We start from the raw sequence: 26216 nt of genomic DNA, 5'->3' as shown, positions 1-26216 counted from the left end.
CTCAGCTAATAATTATAAAATAATCTAATCCTACCTATCCTTTCCTCCCACCAATCACTCTGCTATGAGAAGTTTTACTATACATAAATTCATTTCCATTTCTATCTTCTCTTTGCTTTACTCCATTATAAGACCTAATTATAAAATAAACTTCTATTAACTGTGAATCCTTGAGCTTAGCAGCGCTTATTAAAACTATTTGACACCTGTTCCAATTACTTTATTAAACAGGAACATACTAATTCCCTTTGAAATGTATGTGTATCCTGAGTTAGTTTCTGTAGTTTTGATGACCGCAAACCTAACAATATGCCCAGGTAATTTGACATCCATATTGGGAGTTTTATTCCAATAATCTGGATCTAATAACCCTACGTATGAAAGGAGGTATGTGCAGGAGAAAGGCATTCCATTAAATAAAGGAATATTAAAGCTCAAAATTCCATGAAATATTAATTAGACTAAGACTGTTTTAACAAATTATTTATTGTTGAGGCAGAAAAGAAAGCTGTTAAAAATTCAAGGCATACAGTATATCTGTATCAGCCATCTTATATTTTAGAAATTTCCATCTCCTGGGAGAAGGAATACATTCCTTCCACCCTAACCTTTACTTCTACTGCTTGACATGCTTTTCTTCCGTATGAGGAAGAATCCCAAGAGTTCATGTTCTGGCAGGAAGTCCAGGTGACCTGATGGTGTATTGAACAGAAGCACTGAGGGACTGGCTGCAAACTTTTATAGCTCTCAGGTAATCTGATGATATAGTAAAGGGAACTTTTATTTCTGTTGAACACCATTACTTCATTCCCCATTTAACATTATTTATCAACCTTGTAGTAATACAATCTGTATTTCTACAGGTTCTATAAAAATAACCAAGAGATGAAGTTTCTGTTGTGGCAGATGTTGTACAGTGCTGATCAGAGACATTCTGTTATCTGACACAGAGCACCAACCACCAGGACCAGGACCAGCACCAGTTTTTCCCTGGACAAGCGTTTTGGATGGATTAACTCCGTCTGGAGAAGGCAGTCCTACTTTATAGACATCTGTAACATTAAAATCATCACATCATGGAATTTCATTAAGAACTGTATATTGTGCCTTTCATTCTTTGCTTAGGGGAAAAGATTAGAGGGATTTTAATGTCTGCCATTGCTTGGCAGTCATAAAGTCCCAGGGCTCTAGAGAAGGGGTCTTTTTTTAAAGTTGAAAGCCCAATAATAAGTAGTTTGAGGAGGGTAGGGCAGAGGGGATCAGGCTGCTGCCTCCAAACAGATCATCAGTAGAATTTCAGCTTTTCATGTCAGAGTTAAAGAGTTTATGGGATGGAATGCAGCTAAAGTTAAGCATGCCCTTCCCTTAGGACAGCAGTAGGGAACTTGAGGCCCTTCTCTGTACTGCATTACAATTTGCAGCAGATCCAACTGGCATGGCCAATGGTAATGGTTGTTGGAGTTGCAGGATAGCAACATCTGGAAGCCCAGGGATTGTGCTTCCCTGCCTTAGTAGGTCCAGGATACATTTATCTTCAATTAAGTAACTGCCATAAACACAATTTCCTTAGCATAACTCAGGGAAAGCAATCTATTTTACCACTGCAGTTCTAGGTAAATGGAATTTAAAGAATGTTACTTGGGAATTTATGTATTGTTCCCACACCCAATCAAAATGTGTCCCCATTCTCATAGGAAGTCCCTTTTAATGGCAACAGTAAAGGGACCAGCAGTCATTTAACCTAATGGTGTCTATATATAGCAACTGAGGGCATAAATCACTTGTTTTAGGAGAGATATCTTGCTATGAGGCAATAATTTTGTTGCAAAGCTTGTAAGGTAAGTTCTCCAGAGCAGGAACAAGGAAATACAATCCCTGGAAACATAAAGAAAGAATTCAGTCTGACTCACAAAATAGCATTAGTTAATATAAAAATGGCTAGGTCTCACCTGCACTAAAGATACAATAGCAGAAAGTACCACAGCTTCTAAAGATTTCATTCATTCATTCATTCATTCATTCATTCATTCATTCATTCATTCATTCATTCATTCATTCATCTTATGTTCTGCCAAATCATAACTGACTCACAGTAGCTTACAAAAAATAAAACAAGGCCACTACAATATCAGCAGATCAAATAAACAAACTACAATGAAGAAAACAATTATATTAAATTATGTAATAAGTTAATTAATTAACAAGTTCCAGATGGCACTCAAGCAGTTCCCAAAGATCCTCTGAAAGAGTTTGGTCTTCACTATCTTCCAGAAAGTCATCACCAAGAGGGTAAGCCAAGCTTCTGTAGGTTGTTGCAAAATATGGGAGCCATATGGAAAAACAGCATTTTCTGGTTCCTATTCCTCTCATCTCACAAAAATGAGAAACAAATTCTCTTGCAGGATCTCCTCAGGTGTGTCAATAGTATTTGGAATAGGCAGTCCTGGATGTATCTATCTGCTAAGGCATGGCTATTTTGCACTTCCAAGTGAATTGCACTTGGAAACCAATAAAAAGAATGCAGAGCCTGTAAAATTGGTGTGATATAATCAAAGTCACCAGACCCAGTCAATATGTAGGCCACTGTGTTCTGAATCACTTGTAGCTTTTATGTGGTCTTGAAAGGCAGCCCCAGGCAGAATGCACTGTAAAAGTTACAAAATTCCCCCAAGTTCCTGGGAATAGGGGACATCTATTATATATAGGTATAATAACATATATATATATGTGTGTGTGTGTGTATAATATAAAAATGGGAGTAAGATTAAACACAAAGAAGACCAAACTAATAACCACAGATATAGCAACAAGCCTTAGAACTGACAGTGAAGATATTAAAGTGAGGGATAGCTTCTACTTTTTTAGGACTGATTATCAACAATAATCCTGGAGAAAATTTATCAGCCACATACTGTAGATAGATGTGTCAACACCAGTTTGTTGGCACCAAATTTAGATAGAAAGTCAACCCCAGTTTGTTGGCACCAAATTTAAAAAATCAATAGTAAAGGATCCAGCAGACAAGAAATACACCTTGGACCAGCATTTTTCCGCCCGACACATGGTCCACGGCCGTTTTTCCGCCCCTGACGTGTGGTCCGCGGACGCCGGAACGGATTAACGGTAATTACATTGAACCTTATGGGAAAATTTGCCTCGTGTTGCGACCAATTCGAGTTGCAACCAGAGTCACGGAACAGATTAAATCGTAACTCAAGGTTCCACTGTAATATACAATCAAGACTAAAGCAAGTTAAACTTTCTCTCTGTTACTCTTGATAACCTGTGGATGCCTTAGTGAAGGCTACATAGGGGTAAAGTTACTGAACTGCCCACAATTTTTTTTCTTTGAAACAAGTAGCAATGAGTTGAATCACAGCTAGTAACCTTTTTGCCCATTCTCAAATCCAATTAACTTTTGTGTATTGTCGAAGGCTTTCACGGCCGGCATACAATGGCTGGTGTGGGTCTTCCGGGCTGTGTGGCTGTGGTCTTGAAGTCTTGTTTCCTAACGTTTCGCCAGCACCTGTGACCGGCATCTTCAGAGTGCAGGAGCACAGACAGGAGCAGTTCTCTCTGTGCCCTGCACTCTGCTCCTGTCTGTGCTCCTGCACTCTGAAGATGCCGGTCACAGGTGCTGGCGAAACGTTAGGAAACAAGACTTCAAGACCACGGCCACACAGCCCGGAAGACCCACACCAGCCAATTAACTTTTACTTAGGAAAGTTTCTTTCACGCTCCACAATGAATTTGAGGGGAGAGAACAGCACATATCTGCAGCTGTACAATGGTTTATTTGTGCAGGTTGTTGCTGTATTTGTTTTAATAGATCTAGTTTGGGAACTTCTCAATTGGCTTCATTTTTCTGTGCTATGGCTTGCTCTTATAAACACTGGGCCCCAGTGAGGAAATATCGAGTGCTTTCCCAGTGAGTGCTCAGTTTGTGAGGAAATACTGAGCATTTCTCAGTCTGTGCATAGACTTCTGCTTTGCATGCTGCACAGGTTGTCAGCATGCTTCTGGTTTAAATTCAAGGTCCTGGTAGTCACCTGTAAAGCCCTTTATGGCATGGGGCCAAGAATTGAGAGACCAGTTCTCTCCAGCTGTGTCTACCTGTCCCATCAGATCCAGCAGAAGGCCATGCTAGAAGTCTCATCTATTAAAGAGTGCCATCTGGTGCGACCCAGGAAGAGAGATTTCTCAGTTGCGGCACCTGCTGTTTGGAACATCATCCCGCAAGAAATTAGATTAGCTCCAACCCTTTTGGCCTTTTGCAAGGGCTTGATGTGGCTGCGTCACCAGGCATGGAGGTCAGAACATGTGGCAGAACCTGTGAGATTGCTGTTGATGGGTGCTTGTGGTTCTATCTTAGCTCCTGATTGTGTATTTATTGTTGTGGTGCTTATTAAGATGCAATTATCCCTTTTTGTCTTGCTTTCAATCTCTGTATCCCAAAGATTCATTTTTCTAAAATGAGTATATGACTGAATTTAGAATATTTAGAAATGGGTAAGCAAAACTATCTTAAAAATTAAATAAAGGACTTTCTCTGTCAGGGCTATTGTACTGTTAAGGTAACATGGACTCTGAGATTATTTCAGTATACACATGTAATGCTTCACATGCATTAGCCATCCATGCATTCCTTGGCATGTTGAAAGATACCTTTACAAAAGATTATTCTTAGGTATGCATCAGGTTCAGTTGAGTAATAAGGAATAAAATGCACACCATAGCATATGCTCTTTTTTTGTGTTAAAGCTGTTTCAGGACAGGAGTTTAAGAGATTGATGATGTGCATCAAGTTGGTATTGACTTTTAAATGAAATACTGTCTTCCTGCACAGAAGTAAACACAGTGCCATCTGCTATACAAGATGGGCCTCGAAACAATTGACAAGTTAATTGGTCAGAGGATATTCTCCGGGGATGCTAATTCTGAATTTAAAACTGGTTTCTCTTCTACAAAGACACTTCTCAGGAACAATCCCACTTCTGCTATGATCAATGGCTTTAATTACTACTTGTCAAATCACTTCAAGATTTCTTTTAATAGGAAGTGGTATATAAATATTTTAAATAAAGAAATTATTATACAGTCCCTAACAGAAGCTGTATGCTTCTCAATGCCATATGAGGAAGGCAGCTATTGTGTTTGTGCCTGTTTACAGGCTTTTGTTAATTGGCATAAGGTTTCTTATTACATGGAACCGAAACAGGCCAATTTTTGGTCTGATCTTCACATTTTCTATGTTGTGTGAAATTGTAAAGAAACTTCAAAACACTTTGGTCAGGAGAACTTAAACAGAACAGTTTCTCTTCCACACCTGTTTCAATTAAATTCTGCCTCACAATAAAATTTAGATAATTTTGAATAAGCCAAGAATATTTGCACTTCACTTAAAACTTATCTACATATCCTGTATGTATTATTCCTGCAACTATCAAGACACACAGGACGTTAAACACTCTTAAGACCTCAAGAATTGTGAATGCTTACATAAGGGATGAAAACATAAGAAAATAGAAGAAAATCAAATATACTGTTCAGTGCCAGGATCTAAAAAGCTTCAGGTACCCAAAGAAGAAATTTAAAACCAGAACATCCATATATCTTTATTTCAGTCTGATCTTCCCTACAAAGTTTTGTTTCCTCAAAGAAACAAACTGAGAAAAAGCACAGGCTTATAAGCAAATTGATCTTATCTATCCTCTTCACTTGTCCTGATGCTATAAAGAGGCTCAGAAAATTCAGATGCATAAATCTCAATTTGTGCAACAGATACTATTTAAAAAAAAACCTTTGTTTGAGTTACTTATCCATACCTACATCCCCAAATTAAAAATGGAAGAGAAAAAGAAAGATTTGACATCAAACCTTTGAACAAAATAATTGTATTTATTGTTTTACTGAGATATTCAGTGCCCAAAGAGGACCTGTGTGCATGTTTCTGTACTGATAATTAGGGGACTTTACAACAGACTTTCAGGTCATGGTTAATTAACATTTTGAACTTTATGGAAGGACAAAAGTTATATTAAGCCCACAATGTATAAGACCTCTTCCAGACAGCAATGCAAACATGCCCCAAAATAACAAACCTCAAATTCTGAATTCAGGTTCACAAGGAAAAAAACCTCCCCTGCCCCATGTTAAACACCAGGCACACTTACTGCTCCCTTACTTTCTAATGTGGTATGGTTCAGTATACCCATACAATTGCCTTGCATTCTTCCCTCCCATCACCCCATTTTTAATGCACCATATTTTTTAATTCTAACTTATAGTGCATCGAGAATGTTGTCAATTTTGGTGATCAACTCTTGACGCCTGCCAGAATGGATCTTCTCATTCTCTATGTACGTATCCTTCTTAAGTTTGCCAACAACCAGCCGCTCAGCCTCCAAAGATGATTTCAGAACCAGCTCCTTGACTTGACTATCAAGTTTCTGTATTTCGCTGACCTTGAAGGAATTTGGGACAGAATGTTAGGAATGCAACACAGTCAGAATCTTAAAAGCCATACTACTTTAAAAAAAAATAGAGGCAAAAAAAATATAAAAATATGTTTTTCAATTATCATGGACAATGCTCTTTAAGGTTTCCTTTTCTGGTCAGTAGCAAATTTGAATGATAGAAAATGTGCAGGCCTACGCTCTCCTGAAGCTCACCTTCCCACAATTGCCAATTGCAGTGGGCCAACACTTTGTCCTTCCCTATTGGAAAGTGTCTCTAGGACTGACTTTTTTTACTCACACCTTGATCAAAAAGTACATTATGGCACAAGCTGTTATTGTAGACCTTTTCATTAAATGCACAAAATCTTAACATGTATTTACAGTGGGGCAAAAAAGTATTTAGTCAGCCACCAATTGTGCAAGTTCTCCCACTTAAAAAGATGAGAGAGGCCTGTAATTTTCATCATAGCTATACCTCAACTATGAGAGACAAAATGGGAAACAAAATCCAGAAAATTACGTTGTCTGATTTTTAAAGAATTTATTTGCAAATCATGGTGGAAAATAAGTATTTGGTCAATATCAAAAGTTCATCTCAATACTTTGTTATATATCCTTTGTTGGCAATGACAGAGGTCAAACGTTTTCTGTAAGTCTTCACAAGGTTTTCACACACTGTTGCTGGTATTTTGGCCCATTCCTCCATGCAGATCTCCTCTACAGCAGTGATGTTTTGGGGCTGTCGCTGGGCAACACAGACTTTCAACTCCCTCCAAAGGTTTTCCATGGGGTTGAGATCTGGAGACTGGCTAGGCCACTCCAGGACCTTGAAATGCTTCTTACGAAGCCACTCCTTCGTTGCCCGGGCGGTGTGTTTGGGATCATTGTCATGCTGAAAGACCCAGCCACGTTTCATCTTCAATGCCCTTGATGATGGAAGGAGGTGCCCTTGATGATGGAAGGAGGCTCCAAATCTCACGATACATGGCCCCATTCATTCTTTCCTTTACACGGATCAGTCGTCCTGGTCCTTTTGCAGAAAAACAGCCCCAAAGCATGATGTTTCCACCCCCATGCTTCACAGTAGGGATGGTGTTCTTTGGATGCAACTCAGCATTCTCTCTCCTCCAAACACGACGAGTTGAGTTTAGACCAAAACGTTCTACTTTGGTTTCATCTGACCATATAACATTCTCCCAATCCTCTTCTGGATCATCCAAATGCTCTCTAGCAAACTTCAGACGGGCCCGGACATGTACTGGCTTAAGCAGGGGGACACATCTGGCACTGCAGGATTTGAGTCCCTGGCGGCGTAGTGTGTTACTGATGGTAGCCTTTGTTACTTAGGTCCCAGCTCTCTGCAGGTCATTCACTAGGTCCCCTGTGTGGTTCTGGGATTTTTGCTCACCGTTCTTGTGATCATTTGACCCCACTGGGTGAGATCTTGCATGGAGCCCCAGATCGAGGGAGATTATCAGTGGTCTTGTATGCCTTCCATTTTCTAATTATTGCTCCCACAGTTGATTTCTTCACACCAAGCTGCTTGCCTATTGCAGATTCAGTCTTCCCAGCCTGGTGCAGATCTACAATTTTGTTTCTGGTGTCCTTCAACAGCTCTTTGGTTTTGGCCATAGTGGACTTTGGAGTGTGACTGTTTGAGGTTGTGGACAGGTGTCTTTTATACTGATAACAAGGTCAAACAGGTGCCATTACTACAGGTAACGAGTGGAGGACAGAGGAGCCTCTTAAAGAAGTAGTTACAGGTCTGTAAGAGCCAGACATCTTGCTTATTTGTAGGTGACCAAATACTTATTTTCCACCATGATTTGCAAATAAATTCTTTAAAAATCAGACAATGTGATTTTCTGGATTTTTTTTCTCATTTTGTCTCTCATAGTTGAGGTATACCTATGATGAAAATTACAGGCCTCTCTCATCTTTTTAAGTGGGAGAACTTGCACAATTGGTGGCTGACTAAATACCTTTTTGCCCCACTGTACATACATAGCTGATGGAAGAATTTTTTTTTTTTGAATAGTCACTAAGGCCGTTACCACTTTCTGAAGTTGTTGCATTTCATTTCACTTTAACTATTTTCATTCCCTACAACTATATCTGTATGTATACATGAACATACACAGAGTTGTAACTCAGGATAACACTTCATGTTTTTAATGAAAAAGGCTGTAGTTTACAAAAAAAATTTGTCTCACAATAAATACATTAATCTTTAAGGTATCCCCAAATCCTTGTTTGTGTTACAGCTAATGAAGCGATCTTTCAGGTAATAAATTTTATTTTCCAGTGTTAAGAACAGTAGCTTGTAGAAAATCTTTCATTTCAAAAATTGCCAGCGCTAAGGAAAACATAACCAAAAGGTATGATGCAGCGAGAGAAGTGATTTGAATACAGTTAGCCCCCGGGTTAAGAACGCCCAGCTTAAGGACGACCCATAGTTAAGAATGGAGCCTACTGTAGCAAAATTCAAGTTAAATACACAATGGTTCAAGTTCATTACAGAATATTACTTACCCCATATTATACGATACTGTTCTGGCTTATATACAAATTCAACTTAAGGACAGACCTTGGGAACAGAACTTGTTCTTAAATTTGGGATTATCTGTATTGCCCACGTGGTATTACAATACCACTGGTGTCATTCATTTCCTTTAACTGAGGGAAGGCCTTGCTAGAATTAAGTGATGTATTCAAGTCCAGGTGTCCTAGCCAGCTAAGAACACTAGTTAAAATATTTATGTTGAATAATGCAACATATGAAACCATGTCAAAATGAGGTATTTGGGCTTTTTCTCTGGACTTCCAAACCTAAAAGATGCATAACTGGATTTCAGTATTAACAAACTCTTACTTTGTCACACAGATCAGAGCCTTCCATCTTCAACTTGGATTGCAATGAGGATATTTCATTGGTTAAAGCTTTATGTTCAACTTCCAGAGATTTTTTGCCGCTATTCAGAGTAGAAATATCACGTGACTGCTTGTACTTATTCACAGCTTCATCAAAAAGGCGGTACAGACATAATCTTTTATTCACTCCAGTTAGAACTTGCTCTGTAATGCAGGCAACTTTCATCCTAGCTTCTGCTGCTGGATCCTGCAAGACAACAATGCTTTGCATGGAACAAAACCTTAATGTGAAGCATTCATATATTGCATTTCATATCTTATTTATTTAAAACATTTGTATAACCATATATCTTAAAATCAAACTCTGACCCAACAATAAAACAATATATAGAGCTAAAACAAACACAATAAAACCAAAAAAGGGAAAACAGACAAACTTGGTGCCACACCTCTACATCACTGATGCAACCCATCACACCCACTATGACCTCACTCTATTCCGGCACTTGGGGTAAAAGTCAGGTCCTGAGTGCTCTCCAGAAGGTTAGAAGGTTGGGATCCTGTTGATCTCCAAGGGGAGGGTGTCCAATAGGGCAGGAGCTACAACAGAAAAGGCACACTTCCCACAAAGTGGCAAAGTTTAAGGGAAGTGACCTGGAGCATGTCTACCCTACCCACTCTGGTTGGACAAGCAGATACCCTCAGGGAGAGGCAGTCCCTCAGATAACCTGTCCCATGCCATGTGCAGCTTTAAGGTGACAACCAGCACCTTGAACTTCACCTTGAGCCGCATATAACCTCTCATAAGCCTTCACATCAATCCAGTGAAATAGCTTAGCACCCTGCAAACCTAATATCGCTATCTATTGAGTTAAAAGGAAAGGCAAGCTCTGAATCAAGAAAAACCTAGTTCACTGCTCAGTTCTTTACATACTAAGCAGTCTAGGTGAAACAACAAATGAAGTATTTAATACTTTTATGAAGCAGGGAGCTAAGTAATAAAAACAGGAACCAATAAGGATCCTGTGATTCTATCACAGACTCACATTGAGTCAAAGTTAACAAAACTAGAGTTGAAAACATTTTTAATCACCACAGACTGAAGATAAAGAGCTTATGGCGTTTTGTACCTGAGCAGACTTTTGAAAAATGAAAGATCAACCTTTACATTAGTATAAATGCTTGCTGATTAATTTGGTTTGTTTAGATAAATAATTGCCCATCTTAAGAAGCAATTAAATATTAGCTTTACATGTAACAGCCTGTGTGCTAAATTCTACTTTGCATATAAAAAAACAGGAGGTCCAGTACAACATAATTAATGCAAAAAATCTAATACCCAGATAAAAGGTTATCCTATGAAACAGTGACCTCCATCTTCTCTCAAAACTATATTGTGATACCTTAGTGATGGAGAAGTCCAATCTCACATACAGAATCACCGTAAAGAATAAGATGTAGAATGCTCCTACTACCAGCAGAGGTTCTTGCAACATCAGGACTTTATTAAAGGTATAGTGCACCTGGAAAACGACAAGTAGTAAGGGAAAATTTATTACACATTTCCTTACCTGGTTTACATTCATACTAGCTCAGTATTTTTTAATTAATCTATCCACTAAAGTTTTTCTACTATTGCCATGATACAGGGAATTTAATACTAAATTCAGAGCAATGTGGGCTGCAAGGATGAAAAATTATTTTAAAGTTTTATGTGAACCAAGCAATAAAACCAAGCAATTTGTTTTTACCACAATATCTTGGATGTGTTGTTCAACTAGGTTACTCTTATGTGCCACAATGACCGGGCGGCCAAATGTATCCAGATAGGTATAGTGAAGTTCATCAGGAGCCCGGCTGATTTCATATGGACTGTCCACATGAATATTTCTGCAGACAATAGGATGCAAAAATGTCACAGATGCTCCAGAAAAAAATTCTAAAGATATATGACAGTTAGGGCTAAATGGTTAACATATACCATAGCTTGCATGTAGGTGCTGAGATTAGAATGACGATTCATAAAAAATGTTGCATATTCATACCATAGGAATTATATTTTATGACTAACAAACCAAGAGCACAAAGGTTCAATGGATCAACAGATCATCAACCATGTTGCTACTTACTTGGCACCCTCTGGAAGGATAATCTTTACAGTTAACGAATCTGTAACTTGCTCATCAAAGACATGGTCAATAAATCTCATCTTCAAAGCATACTGATCACCTTGAAAACAGTAACATGCACTGTAAACTTTTCTTTTTCTTATAATGGTAGCAGAAAAGATCCAGTTGTATAAAACATCAACATAACGTTTTTACACATTCACCCAGAGAAGACATTAAGCTCCGCTAGAAACAATATGTGTAGACAGATTCAATGACAAATTATAAGATATCCACACAATAATAAAATATGCCAATTCTGCACTCAACAGAAGCCATGGAATACACACAAGCCCTTCCCTTTCCTAAAACATAATTATGCTGGGTACACTGTGTAAGAGGAAAAGAAGAGAAATTGGAGAAATGAAAACTTGAGTAGATGGAGCACATAACTTTGAATGGAATGTAAACAATGTTTTCAGTCAGTTTTCAAATATTGTTTGCATGATTAAATAAAGTTGAGATAAACCTTTTAAATATATATGCAGAAGAACAAAAAAAAAACAACCAAAATTCTTGAAAATCTCAAATGTGCCATTCTGATTATAAATACAGAAATAGAATAGTTTTATACTTGTGCTGTTTCATTTAGATATACACAATTTTCCCATGACCAATAATCTGATATTGTTGCCTACCAAGATTAAAGAGATATTCATAGCTGGGCAAGTTATAGCCAATTATATAGTGAGTCTTCCAACCACCAAACAATGGGAAACGAGGGCGAATCTCCATTTCCACTGAGTCATCCAGTACAAGAAGATGGCTGGTAGATATGTTGCCAATTTCATCTCTGTAATATACATCTTGAGCAGCAGCAGGAAGGATAGTCTGCAAAAGATAGTTTTATTAAGAATTTATCTCTTCCCCCATAAAGACAGACCATAAAACAAGTCAATTTAATCAAATTTACTATATTTATACAGTTGCCCATCAAATATTCATTAGTAACTTGCAGATTAAACTCAGTATAAACTACCAGTAGCATAATAAGAAACAACTAAAATGCAGCATTTTTTTTCTCCTAAGACACATAATATAAAATCAGCAATTCAGATTAAGTTAAATAGTGCAAATTCAAAAGAACTTAGAAAGCCTGAATAAAGAAAAAAATCTTCATCAGACACCCAAGAAGCATCAAATGTGAACCAAGTGAGTCTACCTAGGGAGATTCTTCCACAACTGGGGCACAAACACAGAGAAGGCTATAAAAGGTTAAGTGCAAGAATGAATGGCTTATATGTTTTCTCATTTGAGGAGCTGGCCTTGCCCACTGTATCATCCAGGAAATGAGACGGGAGGAAAGTTTCCTCATTCTTTGTTTATATAATAAACCATAAACTAGACACATAAGCCAATTGTGAACTAGTGTTGCCAGTAAAGCACAAGCACAGCACGATCAAAATGTCAATTCAATAATCCTATGGCTTAATTTTTAAAACTTGCAGTTTCCATTTAAAAAAAAAAAACTCCATGTACAACACATTACAATTGTCTGAAGGGGAAACTTGCACAACATAGATAAAATGTAGCCAAGCTATCTCCATCCAGATATGGTTGCAGATGGTATTATCAGCCACAAGCAACAAAAGTAATACAGGAAGGTTTTGCAAATCTTTTGAAAGGGGTCCTTCAGAATTCCCAAGAAGGCCTATGAAGCACTTCTTTACAAATCATTAAAGTAAATGTGTCTTCTTCCAGGCATGTCCATCTGCTCTGGAATCTGCTTCCACTTGTCTTTGTACTTTTGCGCTCACAAAGCTGCTTCACTTCCCTGATACATTCTTATTCTTATTTTTAAAATCTCCCCCTAAACACTATCAAAAGTTATACTCTAAGCCTCTTAAATGAGACTTACCTACAAATAAACTGAACAAATAAATAAATCAACAAGCTTACAGAAGCACATTTCAAAGAAACGAATTAGAGAACAAGATTCGGATGGATGCCGCAACTGAGCAGCAGAAAAAAAATAACAGTAATAGTAGTAGTAATAAAAATAATATGCTACTTATTAAAACTTATTTCAGTTTCAGCACATTGCATCATGGAAGAGGTAGGAATCAGGGCTTAAAAAGGAACTGGAGACAAGTAAAGATTCTTAGTAATACCTCATGTCCTCAAAGCAGAGTACGTAGTCCTACATGTTCCAAATGTTCTCCCCTTTCCTACTTCAACAGTTGGCCCATTCACAGGAACCTTTCACAATATGATGTTTGCTTAAAACAAAGCAGTACAACAAGAAATAAAAGAAATAAGGAAAAACCTTAAAAGATTTCACAGAAGATATTCCACTGTCTGGCTGTCTTTGATAATCATATCTGGAGAAAGGTCCTTTGAGTACAGCTCCTGTATGCCTTAAGTCAACCGTTTCTTCAACTGCAATATTACCCCAGTGAGAAACTTCAATGACACGTGTCATGCTGGTGATAGTCAAGAATGGGCTGTTGTTTTCATAATGTATCTTAAGGCTGTCCTAAGAAAAAGAAAAATTACCAATTCATTAGTGCTGGGTGGGGGGAAGAAGGGAAAGAAAGGGGAATATACTCAGGGGAATACTTCTCACAACAACAGAAGATTCCCTGATCCCGGCATAGTTCATTCTTGTTCAGGTGGAATACTTATCTCTCTGCAGAGGGAATACACTTCTGATACCCACACTGAGAACTACCTATAGGATAATGTACTGCTCCTGATGTTCAAAGGAAGTATGTCTTTTAAGAAACCTGAATATTGATTTGGGGATCTATTTGCAAGGCTGGGCCAATGGGTTATCAGCCTTTTCTAGGTGCAATTTTGTTTATATACTTGTGTTCATTTACGTTCCCATGCAGGCCTCGGAGAAGGGGTATTCCATTTCTCTGCAACCAGTGTATAAACACCAACTACAGGTAGTCCTTGGGTTACGAAGGCAACTGGAACCTGGATTGCCATCGCTAAGTGATGCAGTCATAAAGCACAATATCATGTGATCCCATTTTTTAGTGGCAGCAGTCCCAGTTGCTGTTGTAACCCCAAGACATGTGGGTTGTTAAACGGGAAGAGACGGGTAAGGAGCACAGGGATGCTATGAGGGGGGAGGCCGGGGAGGGCTTGGGAGGACTGGCACAGACCGCATGCAGGCAGGGCACGTGTGCAATGGATGGGAGCAACTTACCGGAGTGACTTGCGACCTGCCCTGCTGGCTTCCCCATTGACTCTGTTTGTGGGAAGCTGGCAGGGAAGGTTGCAAATGGCGATCATGTGACGGCAGCTCCCTGTGATGTTGTAATCACAAGCCAAACAACCAAGCATGATCATGTGACTGCGGGAGAGCTACGATGGCCGGAACTTCGGGGACCAGCCGTACATCCATCTTTAAAGCACCACTGTAACTCTGAACAGTCACTGAATAAATGGACATAAGCAGAGGACTACCTGTATCTGCTTTATGACAGATCATAAAAGGTTTCACTCTTTCCAAATGGACTACTAAAAGAACATTCTATCCTGCTCCATCTACCAAGTCGCTTGCAAAGATTTCCTTTTATTTACCCACATGGAATTCTTTAACACCATAGCAACTAGCCAAGACATTAAATACAAGACTTTGTATTTTTTCTTTCGTTTTTATTCAATTCGTTCTTTGTCACCTTTTTATATTAAGTCTGACACAGCAATAAATGACAAATTCAAGCTTATTCTACCAGTATGAGCTTGCAACTAAAAGTTTACCTCACTGTATGGGGGTATATCCTTGAAGGGTCCATATTCAATCATATCCTCTGAGCGGCTGGGATTGCCTAACTTGGTGTAGTTTTCAATGTTTCTTGAGGCCAGTTTCACACGGGTTGTCTGGGTCTTGGTTACATATGGAGAGTAGAAATAATGATTACCTTCAAAAACCACAAACTGCTTCTCTGCCTGAGAGATGTGTGTGGGGTAAGGTTGCAGGACATGTGTGAAAATTGTTTCAATAGATAAGCGAATTTTTCCACCTGGAGCCAAAGGAGCTGGCAATTTCACGGTGAAGAATTTGCCACTAAAAAGAGAAAAAAGTAGAAAGCCAGTCAAGCTCTTTTGGCCTGAGAGATATTTACAACTTTGTCAAAAAAATTAACACAGATCCTCCCTAAAGAAGATATCCCCTACCATGCCTTATCACCACTGCTATTCTGAAAAGGCATTGTTATGCAAACCCAAGATCACCTCTGCATTCCTTGCTTCTAACCAGGTCCACTGCTATCAGCAACTGAACTGTGAGAGGTCACACTCTTAGAACTCGAGCAATTTCAGCTGCTAAAATATGATGGCTAGCTCTTTTAGTTCTAATGCAATAAATATATTTAAAAGCCTATGCAATGTATTCAATGCTAATATAATAATGTGAAATAAAGAACATGTTAACCAGAGTGCATTTCTGTGAATTACTATGCCTTACAGCTTTAGGAAACTCTTTTTTAGCACATTTTCTTTTTTCCTAAAAATAATGCAAGCGGTCAATAGAATCCATTATAAACATTGGATCTGAGATGTCAGCCTCTCTATTTATATAGTCTTCTAAATTAAACACCTGACATTTTTTGAGATCACACTGAAAATTACATTTTAAAAAGTACTCTTAAAAAGGTGAAGTAGAAATACACCAAACACAGGAATCACATAAGTATACTTTCCATGACTGAGTATAAACCTGAATACTGAACAGCCCTTATACCCCATGGCAAAACTTACCTTTTACCTTTTACTTTTGTCTCTTTCACCTCCAGAGTATTCTCCTCTTCTTCTTCACCTTTCACCTATTCAGAAAATTACATAAAATTCTGGTCAGTGTCACCACTTACAGTTCCCAAATAAGACAATAGAATTCATCAGAATTATTAAACAATCTATGTTACTTACCAAGAAAGATCAAGTCAGCAGAGATACCAGAAACACATTTTAATTTGAGGCACATGCTAACGATTAGAGATTCTATTACTAAAAAACTACTCATCAACCCTTTAAACCTAAAACATCACCCAGCAGAAATTGACAAATATGTGTCAAACATGTTATACTCTTATCTTAGTGAGCACAAATATTAAGGTTATTAGATAAAAAAATTAATTGTACTTGCTATAATCCACTTCATTCCCTGCATCCTATGGCTTATGCAAATGATTTAGAAAAAAGGTACTGGCAGAAAGGAGAAAGCAGTAAGAAATACACAATTAGTTCCTTCAAAAACCTAACTAGGAATTTAAAAAAAAACCTCTCTCTTCCTCTAGCAAACTTCATTTCAACGAGATGGGTGGTGACAAATTTGATAAATAATAAAAAAAAACTCTCTATGGAAAAAGAAGGTGATGTTTCCTTTCCAACTAGAATTTTGCAGAAGGTAACAACAGCAAGGCATCGATACTACTGCTTACAAAAAATACATTTTCTTTCCTTTTTTATCTTCACCAACAAGATTTTTCTTAAGTAAATATTGGTTGGGTGCATCTATGCATTCACTGTCAACAAATAAGACAGCATTCAGACACCTAATTTTAAAACAATAATAGTAGAGACTATGCTGCAGTTTCTCATTTAAAGCCTATCCTACTGGAAATCTTCTGGAAGAGCTCCCTGAATAGTCATCAAAGGTTGAGCTGACTTTGTTGAAGCCTGAAGATACATTTTCCTTTTACTGATGATAATAATCAGAGCCTCCTAAAATTTACTGAGAAAGTGCATTTTGCAAATGTCATTTTTATTCTCGAGGCAAAGAGTTTACTATAAAAGAAAAGTTCCCTATGACCAAAAGAGGAAGAAGCAACTTAGTACTGTATCCCCTTCCTAGTGTTTTGAACTGCAACATTCAGATTCCCTCATCACAGGCCATATAGAGGGAGGGTTACAAAAGTGGTTCTCATCCTAAAAAAATCATTTTACAACATTCCTGTTGTAAAAAATGCATTAGGGTTATCACAGCTCGAAAGTAGAGCCACGTTATCAGAAATGTCAGTTAGGAAATACTGGTTTATCCAAGGACTTTGCAAAGAATAAAGTGCTACGTTTCTGAGTTTATTCAACTTGTTTAATAACATAGGCCAGCAATTTTAAAAATGATTCCACAGATAGGAATTAACAGAAGATAATATCTATTCTACATAAGTCCTATAATTATGAATGCACACTAAACTCAAGGAACAGAACTGTAAATCAAAAACCCATCTTTCTTAATGGACTAAAAATGAAGACCAGGTGCCACAGCCCAGACCTCAGTCTCATACTGGCCTTGATAAATGCCCTTGTTCAAACTATTACAGTATTTTTCCCCACTAACGATTAGCTTTTCTATACTTCCTGGTTCCTTGTTTAATTTTTAAAATCACACTAACTTACATAATAAAATAAATTAAGAATGCTTACTTCCTAATAACAGAACCAATGTAAAATAGTATTAATAGTTTTTTCAAGGTGAAGCTTCTGTTAATATTTATAATTAACATGTAACACAATGACAACGTGTTTTATGACTTCTATCAAGGATCTTAAAGAGTCCCCAAACCAACTTTTTCTTCACAGTCATCCAGGATATAGAGAGAGTAATAAATGCTAAAAAGCTACTTAAAGAGGCTCCTGCCAGCTGCCTGAATATTAAGCTGAAGAGACATGCACAGGCTTTGAAAGCCACAGTTCCCTCTGGACTGACTACAGCTCATGGCTCTTGGGTTGAATAGTTTATGCTTACGTGTCAGTACTCACCAGGCCTTTACTACTGCAGCAACTCTATTAAGAGAGAATCAAGACACAGGAGTAACAGGAATCAAAGCAATGTGGTGAATCTGGCTACAGAATGACATTACTACCTGAACTGGCATACTGGCAAATGTCCAAATGGCATCTCAAGTGCAATTATGGATGAAATATAATTATATTTCAATGAAATTATATTTCCATTATTTTGTGTCCCCAGTTTACAGTTTCCTACACAAACAGCCTGGAACATTCTGAAGTTTTATTACATCCACAACATGGGTGGATTTTGTCCATGGTCTATATTAGGGTGCCGTCCGAATAGGGTGCCGTCCGAATATATTGTGTTAAAACTTCCAGCACCCACAAACCAACATAGCTGGACAAGGATGATAAAAGGTGTTATCCAACAACTCTGGATGACACGAGTCTGTAGCATGCAATACAATCTTCTATCTCCATATTCCTCCTACTCAGCTGAAGCATTAGCCCGTCCTCCATAACAACCGCCGATTTAAGGATTTAATCGGCCAGACCTCTCCTTTTCAGCAAAAATTGAAATTAGGAAGGGCGGAGAGGAAACGGAATACCCGGATAATAAGGCTGGGGAAGGGAGCGAAGGAAGAGAAGAAAATGAAGAAGAGGAGCCCTAAGCCTGAGATTCGCCTAAAAAGGGGAAACGCGGAAACGAAGAAACGCAAAACTAACAGAATCGCAGGGCGGTAGAGCGGCATCCGGGTTCGGGAGCGTCAGAAGAAGCAGGCCGAGGACGCCAAGGCCCAGTGGTTGCTCACCTGTGCCCCCAGGTAGGCCAGGTGGCTCTCCAAGCCGGGGTCCAAAGCCAGGAGGAAAGAGGTGGCCGATCCCGAGCTCCCCGCGGGGTTGGCCAGGCTCATCTCGGCCGTTACTTTGGCCAGGTGTGTGCTGAGGTCCACGGTCCGCTTTACGTCTTCATTGACCAGCTCCGGGGCTGCTAGGGCGCTGCCCAGGCAGAGAAGGAGCAAAAGGTGGACGAGAGGGATCCCCATGGCTGGCCTCGGTGAAGAGCGAAGCCGCGAGCAAACCGGATGGACTCACTCCTTAGCCTCGCTGTTCATTCATCCAGAGGGCACAAGATGGCGCCCCCCACGCCGAGCTACAGACAAGATGGCGACATCCAGCAACGCGCCGCTGTCAAAATGGCACTGTGCGCAGCGCGACGCTCTGATCCGCGCATCGCGTTCACGTCACGTGGTCGGGACATGGCGGGCTGATAGCAAATAAAAGATCGGCACGAGTGCTGTCGCAGACGTTGCTACGCGGCACGAGGTTCGTGTCTTCACGAGTCATTTTGAGGTCTTGTAAACTGATCCAGGTGTGAGTGTATGTCAGTACGCTGCAATTTTTTCCGAGTTGGGGGGATGTAGGCAATAGTACGTTACCCTGCAAGCCCTTCTCTACGGTAAAGATCGCAGTTCGTATACAATACTGCAGCGTAAGCATGCTTGGTGTAAAACAGCTTTGGTTACGTTTGTGGCATATTGCGCAAAGTGAGCCCAAGCTTTCTAGTAGTCCGTTATTGCCAGCAGGGAATGTTGAATGTGACACAGATACGTACGATTTTGCTATTACAGGATTGCTAAAAAGCACTTAGTGAAAGCTTCGGTTAACTAAAACCATGTTGCGTTGCAGACGCTTGAACAAGTCATTGAAAATGTATGAATGTGAAAAAAATTTATCGTGTGTTTATTGATTTGGAGAAAGTAAGTGAATAAACTTGAATTGCAGCACGTTTAACATCCATGGCTAGCTGGGGAATTCTGTAAGTTGAAGTCCACACATCTTCACGTGTGGGCCAAGGTTGAGAAACACTGCCCTAGGGGGTTGGACATTGGCTGCTCAATGCAATTATTATATAATGGAAATAAAGCATATGTGGAATATTTAGCAAATAGTTTGGTGTTCTGCTGAAAGTACAACTAGGATGCATGATTGTTTAATATTTTTATGGATAAATGTATAACAAACACTTGTGGTAGAGGTGTGTTGGTTAGAGAAATTAATACACATGTCCTTTTTTATGTAGACAAAGCCATGATGTTGGCTGAGAACCCAAATGATTTGCAGCAAATGCTAGATAAATTATATGATGGTACAAGCACTACGAAGTGAAAATTAATATAGCAAAGGTAATTGTGTTGATATGGAAAATGGAATTAACAATTTCAGTTTATACTTACCCATGGAAAAATTAAAATATATTGGGTGGTGGCGTTTTTTGTTTGTTTTGGTGCCTTCAAGTCAGTGTTTATTTCTGGCGATTGCCCAAACTAGTCCCTGCAGTTTTCTTGGCAAGGTTTTTTAGAAGTGGCTTGCCATTGCCTCTTTCCTAGGATTGAGAGGGACTGGCCCAAGGTCACCCAGCTGGCTTCATGCCTAAGGCAGGGCTACAACTCATGGTCTCCTGGTTTCTAGCCTGGTTTCTAGCCACTACACCAGATTAGCTCTCTGGTATATATGTTTAACTCCCTCTAAAATTCTATGATCACAGGAAAGTGTAATAATAGATTTGTAAGCATCTAGAAACTATTTTTTTGCAAATACAAAGTAGCAACTGAAATGTCATTTTCAAGTTACTGAATAGATGTACTCTCCAGGTACAGATCATTCCTTTCTGTCACAGTTATGGAAGCTTTGTTCATCAGTTGCTCATCTGAGATTAGTGTATGGCAGTTCACACATGCTAAGCTATAACTGAGCCAACCACTATATGGTTTAGTGCAATGTGTGAACCCAGTCACTGAGTCTACTCAGAAGGAAGTTCCATTGATATCTAAGAGATTTACAAGTCAGTGATGAATTTAGTTTTGGCAAATCTATATGCACTTACTTGGGACTTCTAAGGAAACCTGCAGAGCATTTAACTATTAATAGCATATGGCTTGAAATCCCTGGAAAAGCTGTACTAACTATGCCTGTATAGCAGTGAATTTCCATTAAACAACTTTTGAGTAATAGAGGATAATTGCACGTTGCTCACAATTTTTAGACATATATCTTATCAAAATGTCCTTTTACCCATCATATTGCAGAGTATATTACTCTGTAATTATAGTGGGTTCTTCTTTCAAACTTTGCATGCAACTAAAGTTATACTACAGGCTAAAATTAAGTTCGGACAAGATGAAGAAGCTGTTAGTTGGTTAAAAACAAACCAGTTCTAGAGTTGGGGTTCAGCCTCTTCTGGATGCAGCAGTACTTCAAAAATAGAGATCTGCAATCTGGGACTGCTTCTTGAATTCCAGCTATCTCTGGATTGCATTTGTATAGTGATACCCAATGTACTAGCTGCAAAGTTTTCTGAGCCAGTTGCTCAGAAGGCACCAAAACCAACAAAATACATGTTTCGGTTACATCCCAGTTTAACTACTACAATGAGCTCTTCTTTAGCCTACCCTTGTGGAGAAGTATTTACTGTAGTACAAAATGTAGCAATTTGGCTACAAATCAGTGCATGTTACCTATACTACACTTACATGTTAAAGAATCTGCACTTGTTGTCAGTTGCTTTCCAATTATAATTTAAGGTGTCCGTTTTAGCCATTAAGGGCCGAAATGGCTTAGGGACTGACTAGCTTAAAGATCACCTGTCTCAATACTGTATGAACTTTTCCAGATGCTAAGATCAGCAGGGCAGGCCCTTTTAAAGATGCTCTGGCTTTATGAGATATGTTTATTAGGCACAGTTTTGCTTCTCTGGTAAAACAAAAATCATGCTTCCTCTTTCTGGGGACCTTTTCATTTTGAGTAAATTTATAAGGATTTTTTTTTTTAAGTAATAGCTCAAATCTCCATGACCCAGTAACAAAACATTCCAGTCTTCCTGGAAATATTCTATTTCCTTTCCTTTTCTCCAGAATACACTGATTTCAGGGCTGCGCCATTTTTGAAACACACTGTAAACCATTCCTACATTCCAGGAAAAAAGTAGACTGATCCAGAAAACAACAGAACATTCTGTTACTGGATTAAAGAATTTTCAACATCTCTATTAAATGTCCATCTTATTTTTAATTATAGCTAAAGGCTGATAATATATTTATTTTAGTCATTGACCAATAAAATACATACAATAAAACAGACAACAGTATTACCCCTTCCATCAATAACTATTAGCAACCATTTGCAGGCGAAGCTTACACATTATGTAGCAAAATTTTGCAACTTTTAAGGAAATAGATTTATCTTGATTATTTAGCAAACAGTGCAAATAAAAGTTATCAGAATGCCCGGGGAATTTAAATAAAAGAGGGCTAATCAGCTGAAAGCGGATGTCCCTATAAAACTGACAATACAAGAGAACATGGACTGTGGTTTCAATGGCACCCGTGCCACATGGGCAGTATCGAATATCATAAGGGATTTTCCTGAGTAGATACATCTTCATCACCTTCCATTTCTCGCCCTCTCTCACATATACATACATACCAGTATTTTCCCATTGCTTCTTTCATATTGTTTTTATTCCATAAAACATCTGTTAGGGAGCAAACATTAGAATAGCTACATAATCTTTTGGCTGAGAACGCTAATAGCCATTCATCTGAAAGCATCCCTTTTTGTTGTTGCTGTTGCATTCTAAGGTACCATAGATTTTTCATTTTGTCAGATATAGCAGTCCACAAAACTGCCTAGGTCATCAAAACTAAAACCACAGTGAAACTACTTTAATGCAGCACAAGACTCTTTATTGCAACTTGCTGATGTTATAAGTAATTGAGGTTCTTTAAAGTTCTAGATAGTCTAATAACCAATAATCCCTTTTATAAAGATAATTGAGAATGTTATTGTGCACTTTTATGATTGCAGTGAACTGTTATATTTAATTTGTCAAATATATTTGTTCTGACCCAAAATTAAGAAAATAAAGGACTTGCACATTTTGAATGAATGTTGTTGAAATTATAGTCATAAGCACATTGACTTGGAAATAAATTAAATGAAAATTGGATAATTTTATTTGAATAGTGTTTTTCTGACTAAATTATTTTGTATATATACCACACATTGTTTCTTTCATTTTCAATTAAAAACATTCCATACAGTGTAAATAACAAATTGTGGAGTATTATCACCTCTTAGAAATCGCGGTTTATGGATGTGACACAAAATGCCAAGGCCATTAATTCCTCAATTTTGAAAATCATAGGATTAAGTTTGCAGGACACTTGTTCCATTCAAGATAACTAATATATTTCCAAGTAACTATGGAGTATATACAAAATTCTGCTACTATATCTAGATTAGAGCACCTATCATAGATTATCAGAAAGCTTAATGAATCTCACTTGTTCCATTCAAGATAACTAATATATTTCCAAATAACTATGGAGTATATACAAAATTCTGCTACTATATCTAGATTAGAGCACCTATCATAGATTATCAGAAAGCTTAATGAATCTCAGGTTAACTTAATTTAGTCATAATATCAGTAAGTTTCAACATTGCAATGGGTGGTTTTTGTCCTTGTAGGGAAGGTTAGAGTGGGAAGCTTGTCACGTATCCTTGGAAAGGAGGGGATTTTCATCTGTTTGTTAGGAAAGTCATGTCAGAATACTGGGTTCTCCTCCTGAGTTCTTTTGTTGTGTCATCATCCATTTACTCACATTCATTCAGTAGTTTGTCAAGCTTATTAACTGCTCTCATAGCTCTTACTATGACTTGGCTCCTTAAATCTATTCAGGGGCATTCTCTCCTCTCCCAGATCCTAATAATCTTTTTCTCCTTACCTTTAAAGCTTTACACTTTATCTCTCTGCATTTATTTCCCACCACATCACATTCTGTGACTTTTATTCATTCATACAAAGAAGTGCTGAGGTATCCTGTTCTCTGATACGATTCAACACATTTTTCTTTGTTACCCTTATGTCTTGAAACTGTCTCCCAATACAATATGCTTATATGCAACCACCTTCCTTACTTCCCTCTTCAAAACTCACATTTGTCCAAAAGACTTTTGATCAACTCTCTTATTGGATCTAAACAAAGTGTATTAGCTTATTGACTGAAGCCATTACCTCATTTTCCTAATGAGTTTGCTACTGTAGCTCACCCATTTTCCTCTGTCTATTTTGGTCCTTAAAGGTAGGCTGCTGATATACACATATCTGCTGATATATGTTCCAGAGGAATTCTCATGTTAATCTTCTGCAACGAAGATTTATTGTCATATATGCTTTAATGGATTATTTATTAGTATTTATTTATTAGTATTATTTATTTCTGTATTCATTAGAAAGAATAAAGTTGCCGAGTAATTTAGCATACAAATCTCAAGAATTTCAGAATCTGCGCTGTAATTCAAAATAGGTATCATCCCATGAATGTAAGAAGAATGATAGCTTTTCACCTACACATCATTGCATTTTCATATTAAGCTGTATAAAATGTATGTTTGAAAGCCAGTTTAGTGTAGTAATTAAGGCACCAGGCTAGAAACCAGGAGGCCGTGAATTCTAGTCCTGCTTTAGGCATGAAGTCAGCTGGGTAACTTTGGGCCAGTCACTTTCTCTCAGCCCTAGGAACCAGATGATGGCAAATCACTTCTGAAATCTTACCAAGAAAACTGCAGGGACTTGTCCAGGCAGTTACCAGGAGTCAATGTTGACTTGAAGGCACAAAATATATATATATATATATATATATAAACTGAATGATGATTTTAGAAGGTTCCAGCACCTATATATATATATAGGTGCTGGAACCTTCTAAAATCATCATTCAGTTCATGTGTGTGTGTGTGTGTGTGCGCGCGCGCTGGAACCTTCTAAAATCATTCAGTTCATATATATATGTGTGTGTGTGTGTGTGTGTGTGTGTGCTGGAACCTTCTAAAATCATCATTCAGTTCATATATATGTGTGTGTGTGTGTGTGTGTGTGCTGGAACCTTCTAAAATCATCATTTATATATATATATATATATATATATATATATATATATATATATAGGTGCTGGAACCTAAAATCATTCAGTTCATATATATATATATATATATATATATATGTGTGTGTGTGTGTGTGTGTGTGTGTGTGTGTGTGTTGGAACCTTCTAAAATCATCATTCAGTTCATATATATATATGTGTGTGTGTGTGTGTTCATATATATATATATATATATATATATAGGTGCTGGAACCTTCTAAAATCATCATTCAGTTCATATATATATGTGTGTGTGTGTGTGTGTGCGCGCGCGCTGGAACCTTCTAAAATCATCATTCAGTTCTGCCTGTCATTTAATAGCTTTTCCTGGCAAAAGAAAAGATTATTACATTGCCATGGGTCACTGATCTGGGGTTTGTATTAATTTTGGAGTAAACTTTGACAAAGATCTTTTCCTGTCTGCAGTGTTTTCAAGAATATACAGCAATTCTAAGGTTAATGTCAAATATATATGAAAAATTACATTTTGTGTTTTGTTTTAAGAATTAAGGACAAAATATTTGTTATTCAGCTTCTAGAGTTCATCAGGAAAGCTAATATTTGAAGTTTTCTATATGTAATCTGGATATGGAAATATTTGTGTTATGTTCTAAAATAGCTTTGCCTTGTTTAAGGTAGGGATAGCTAATGTGTGGCTCTCCAAATATTGTTGAATTCTCCAATTAGCTGTACCTAGCATGATCAATGATGAGAGATGATGGAATTTTATTTCAGCAACATCTGGAAGATCACAGGTTGCCTCTTCATGATTTAATCGTTGTAATAATCATATGCTTTTTGCTGAATTTTATGGATTCAAGGCCTCAGAATTTCTCTTTGGAATTATCATTCTTTGTTCACAAATTTTTAGGAAGTAGACAGTCAAAGGTAATGCCACCCATTTCATTTTGATGCTTTTTATGTTTTCCATCTGTGCTTTTCATGCTTGATGATTTTAAAAAAATATTCTTTTCATAATAAAGTTCAGTTGTAGCAGTGTATTTGCCTGGTGTGCCTTCACCATTACAGTATATCATTCCTGTTAG

The 26216-nt window shown here is 38.0% G+C and overlaps 2 protein-coding genes across 2 annotated transcripts in view; one reads left to right on the top strand and one right to left on the bottom strand.

Moving 5' to 3' along the window:
* Positions 1 to 5878: 5878 nt before the first annotated feature.
* On the bottom strand, positions 5879 to 19378 carry RPN1 (ribophorin I). The gene is made up of 10 exons (XM_088134244.1): positions 18997 to 19378; positions 16211 to 16275; positions 15212 to 15518; positions 13764 to 13973; positions 12136 to 12328; positions 11459 to 11558; positions 11081 to 11219; positions 10733 to 10852; positions 9331 to 9576; positions 5879 to 6464 (listed from the first exon to the last, which is right to left on the bottom strand). Exons 1-10 carry the CDS (start codon positions 19228 to 19230, stop codon positions 6282 to 6284), a joined length of 1797 nt encoding a protein of 598 aa, XP_087990370.1. The 5' UTR covers positions 19231 to 19378; the 3' UTR covers positions 5879 to 6281.
* Positions 19379 to 19433: 55 nt separating this feature from the next.
* RAB7A (RAB7A, member RAS oncogene family) overlaps positions 19434 to 26216 on the top strand; it is a 38795-nt gene continuing 32012 nt past the window's right edge. Inside the window, exon 1 of the mRNA XM_025174979.2 lies at positions 19434 to 19510. The gene's annotated coding sequence lies outside the window, so the exon portion shown is untranslated. The remainder of the gene's footprint in view (positions 19511 to 26216) is intronic.

The sequence above is a fragment of the Python bivittatus genome, unplaced genomic scaffold, assembly GCF_059951505.1.
Source record: "Python bivittatus isolate LINGU-HERP-01145 unplaced genomic scaffold, Pbiv_v1 ctg000080_np1212, whole genome shotgun sequence".
Classification (NCBI taxonomy): domain Eukaryota; kingdom Metazoa; phylum Chordata; class Lepidosauria; order Squamata; family Pythonidae; genus Python; species Python bivittatus.
Note: the sequence above shows the minus strand (reverse complement) of the source record. Positions and strands in the feature narration are given on the sequence as shown.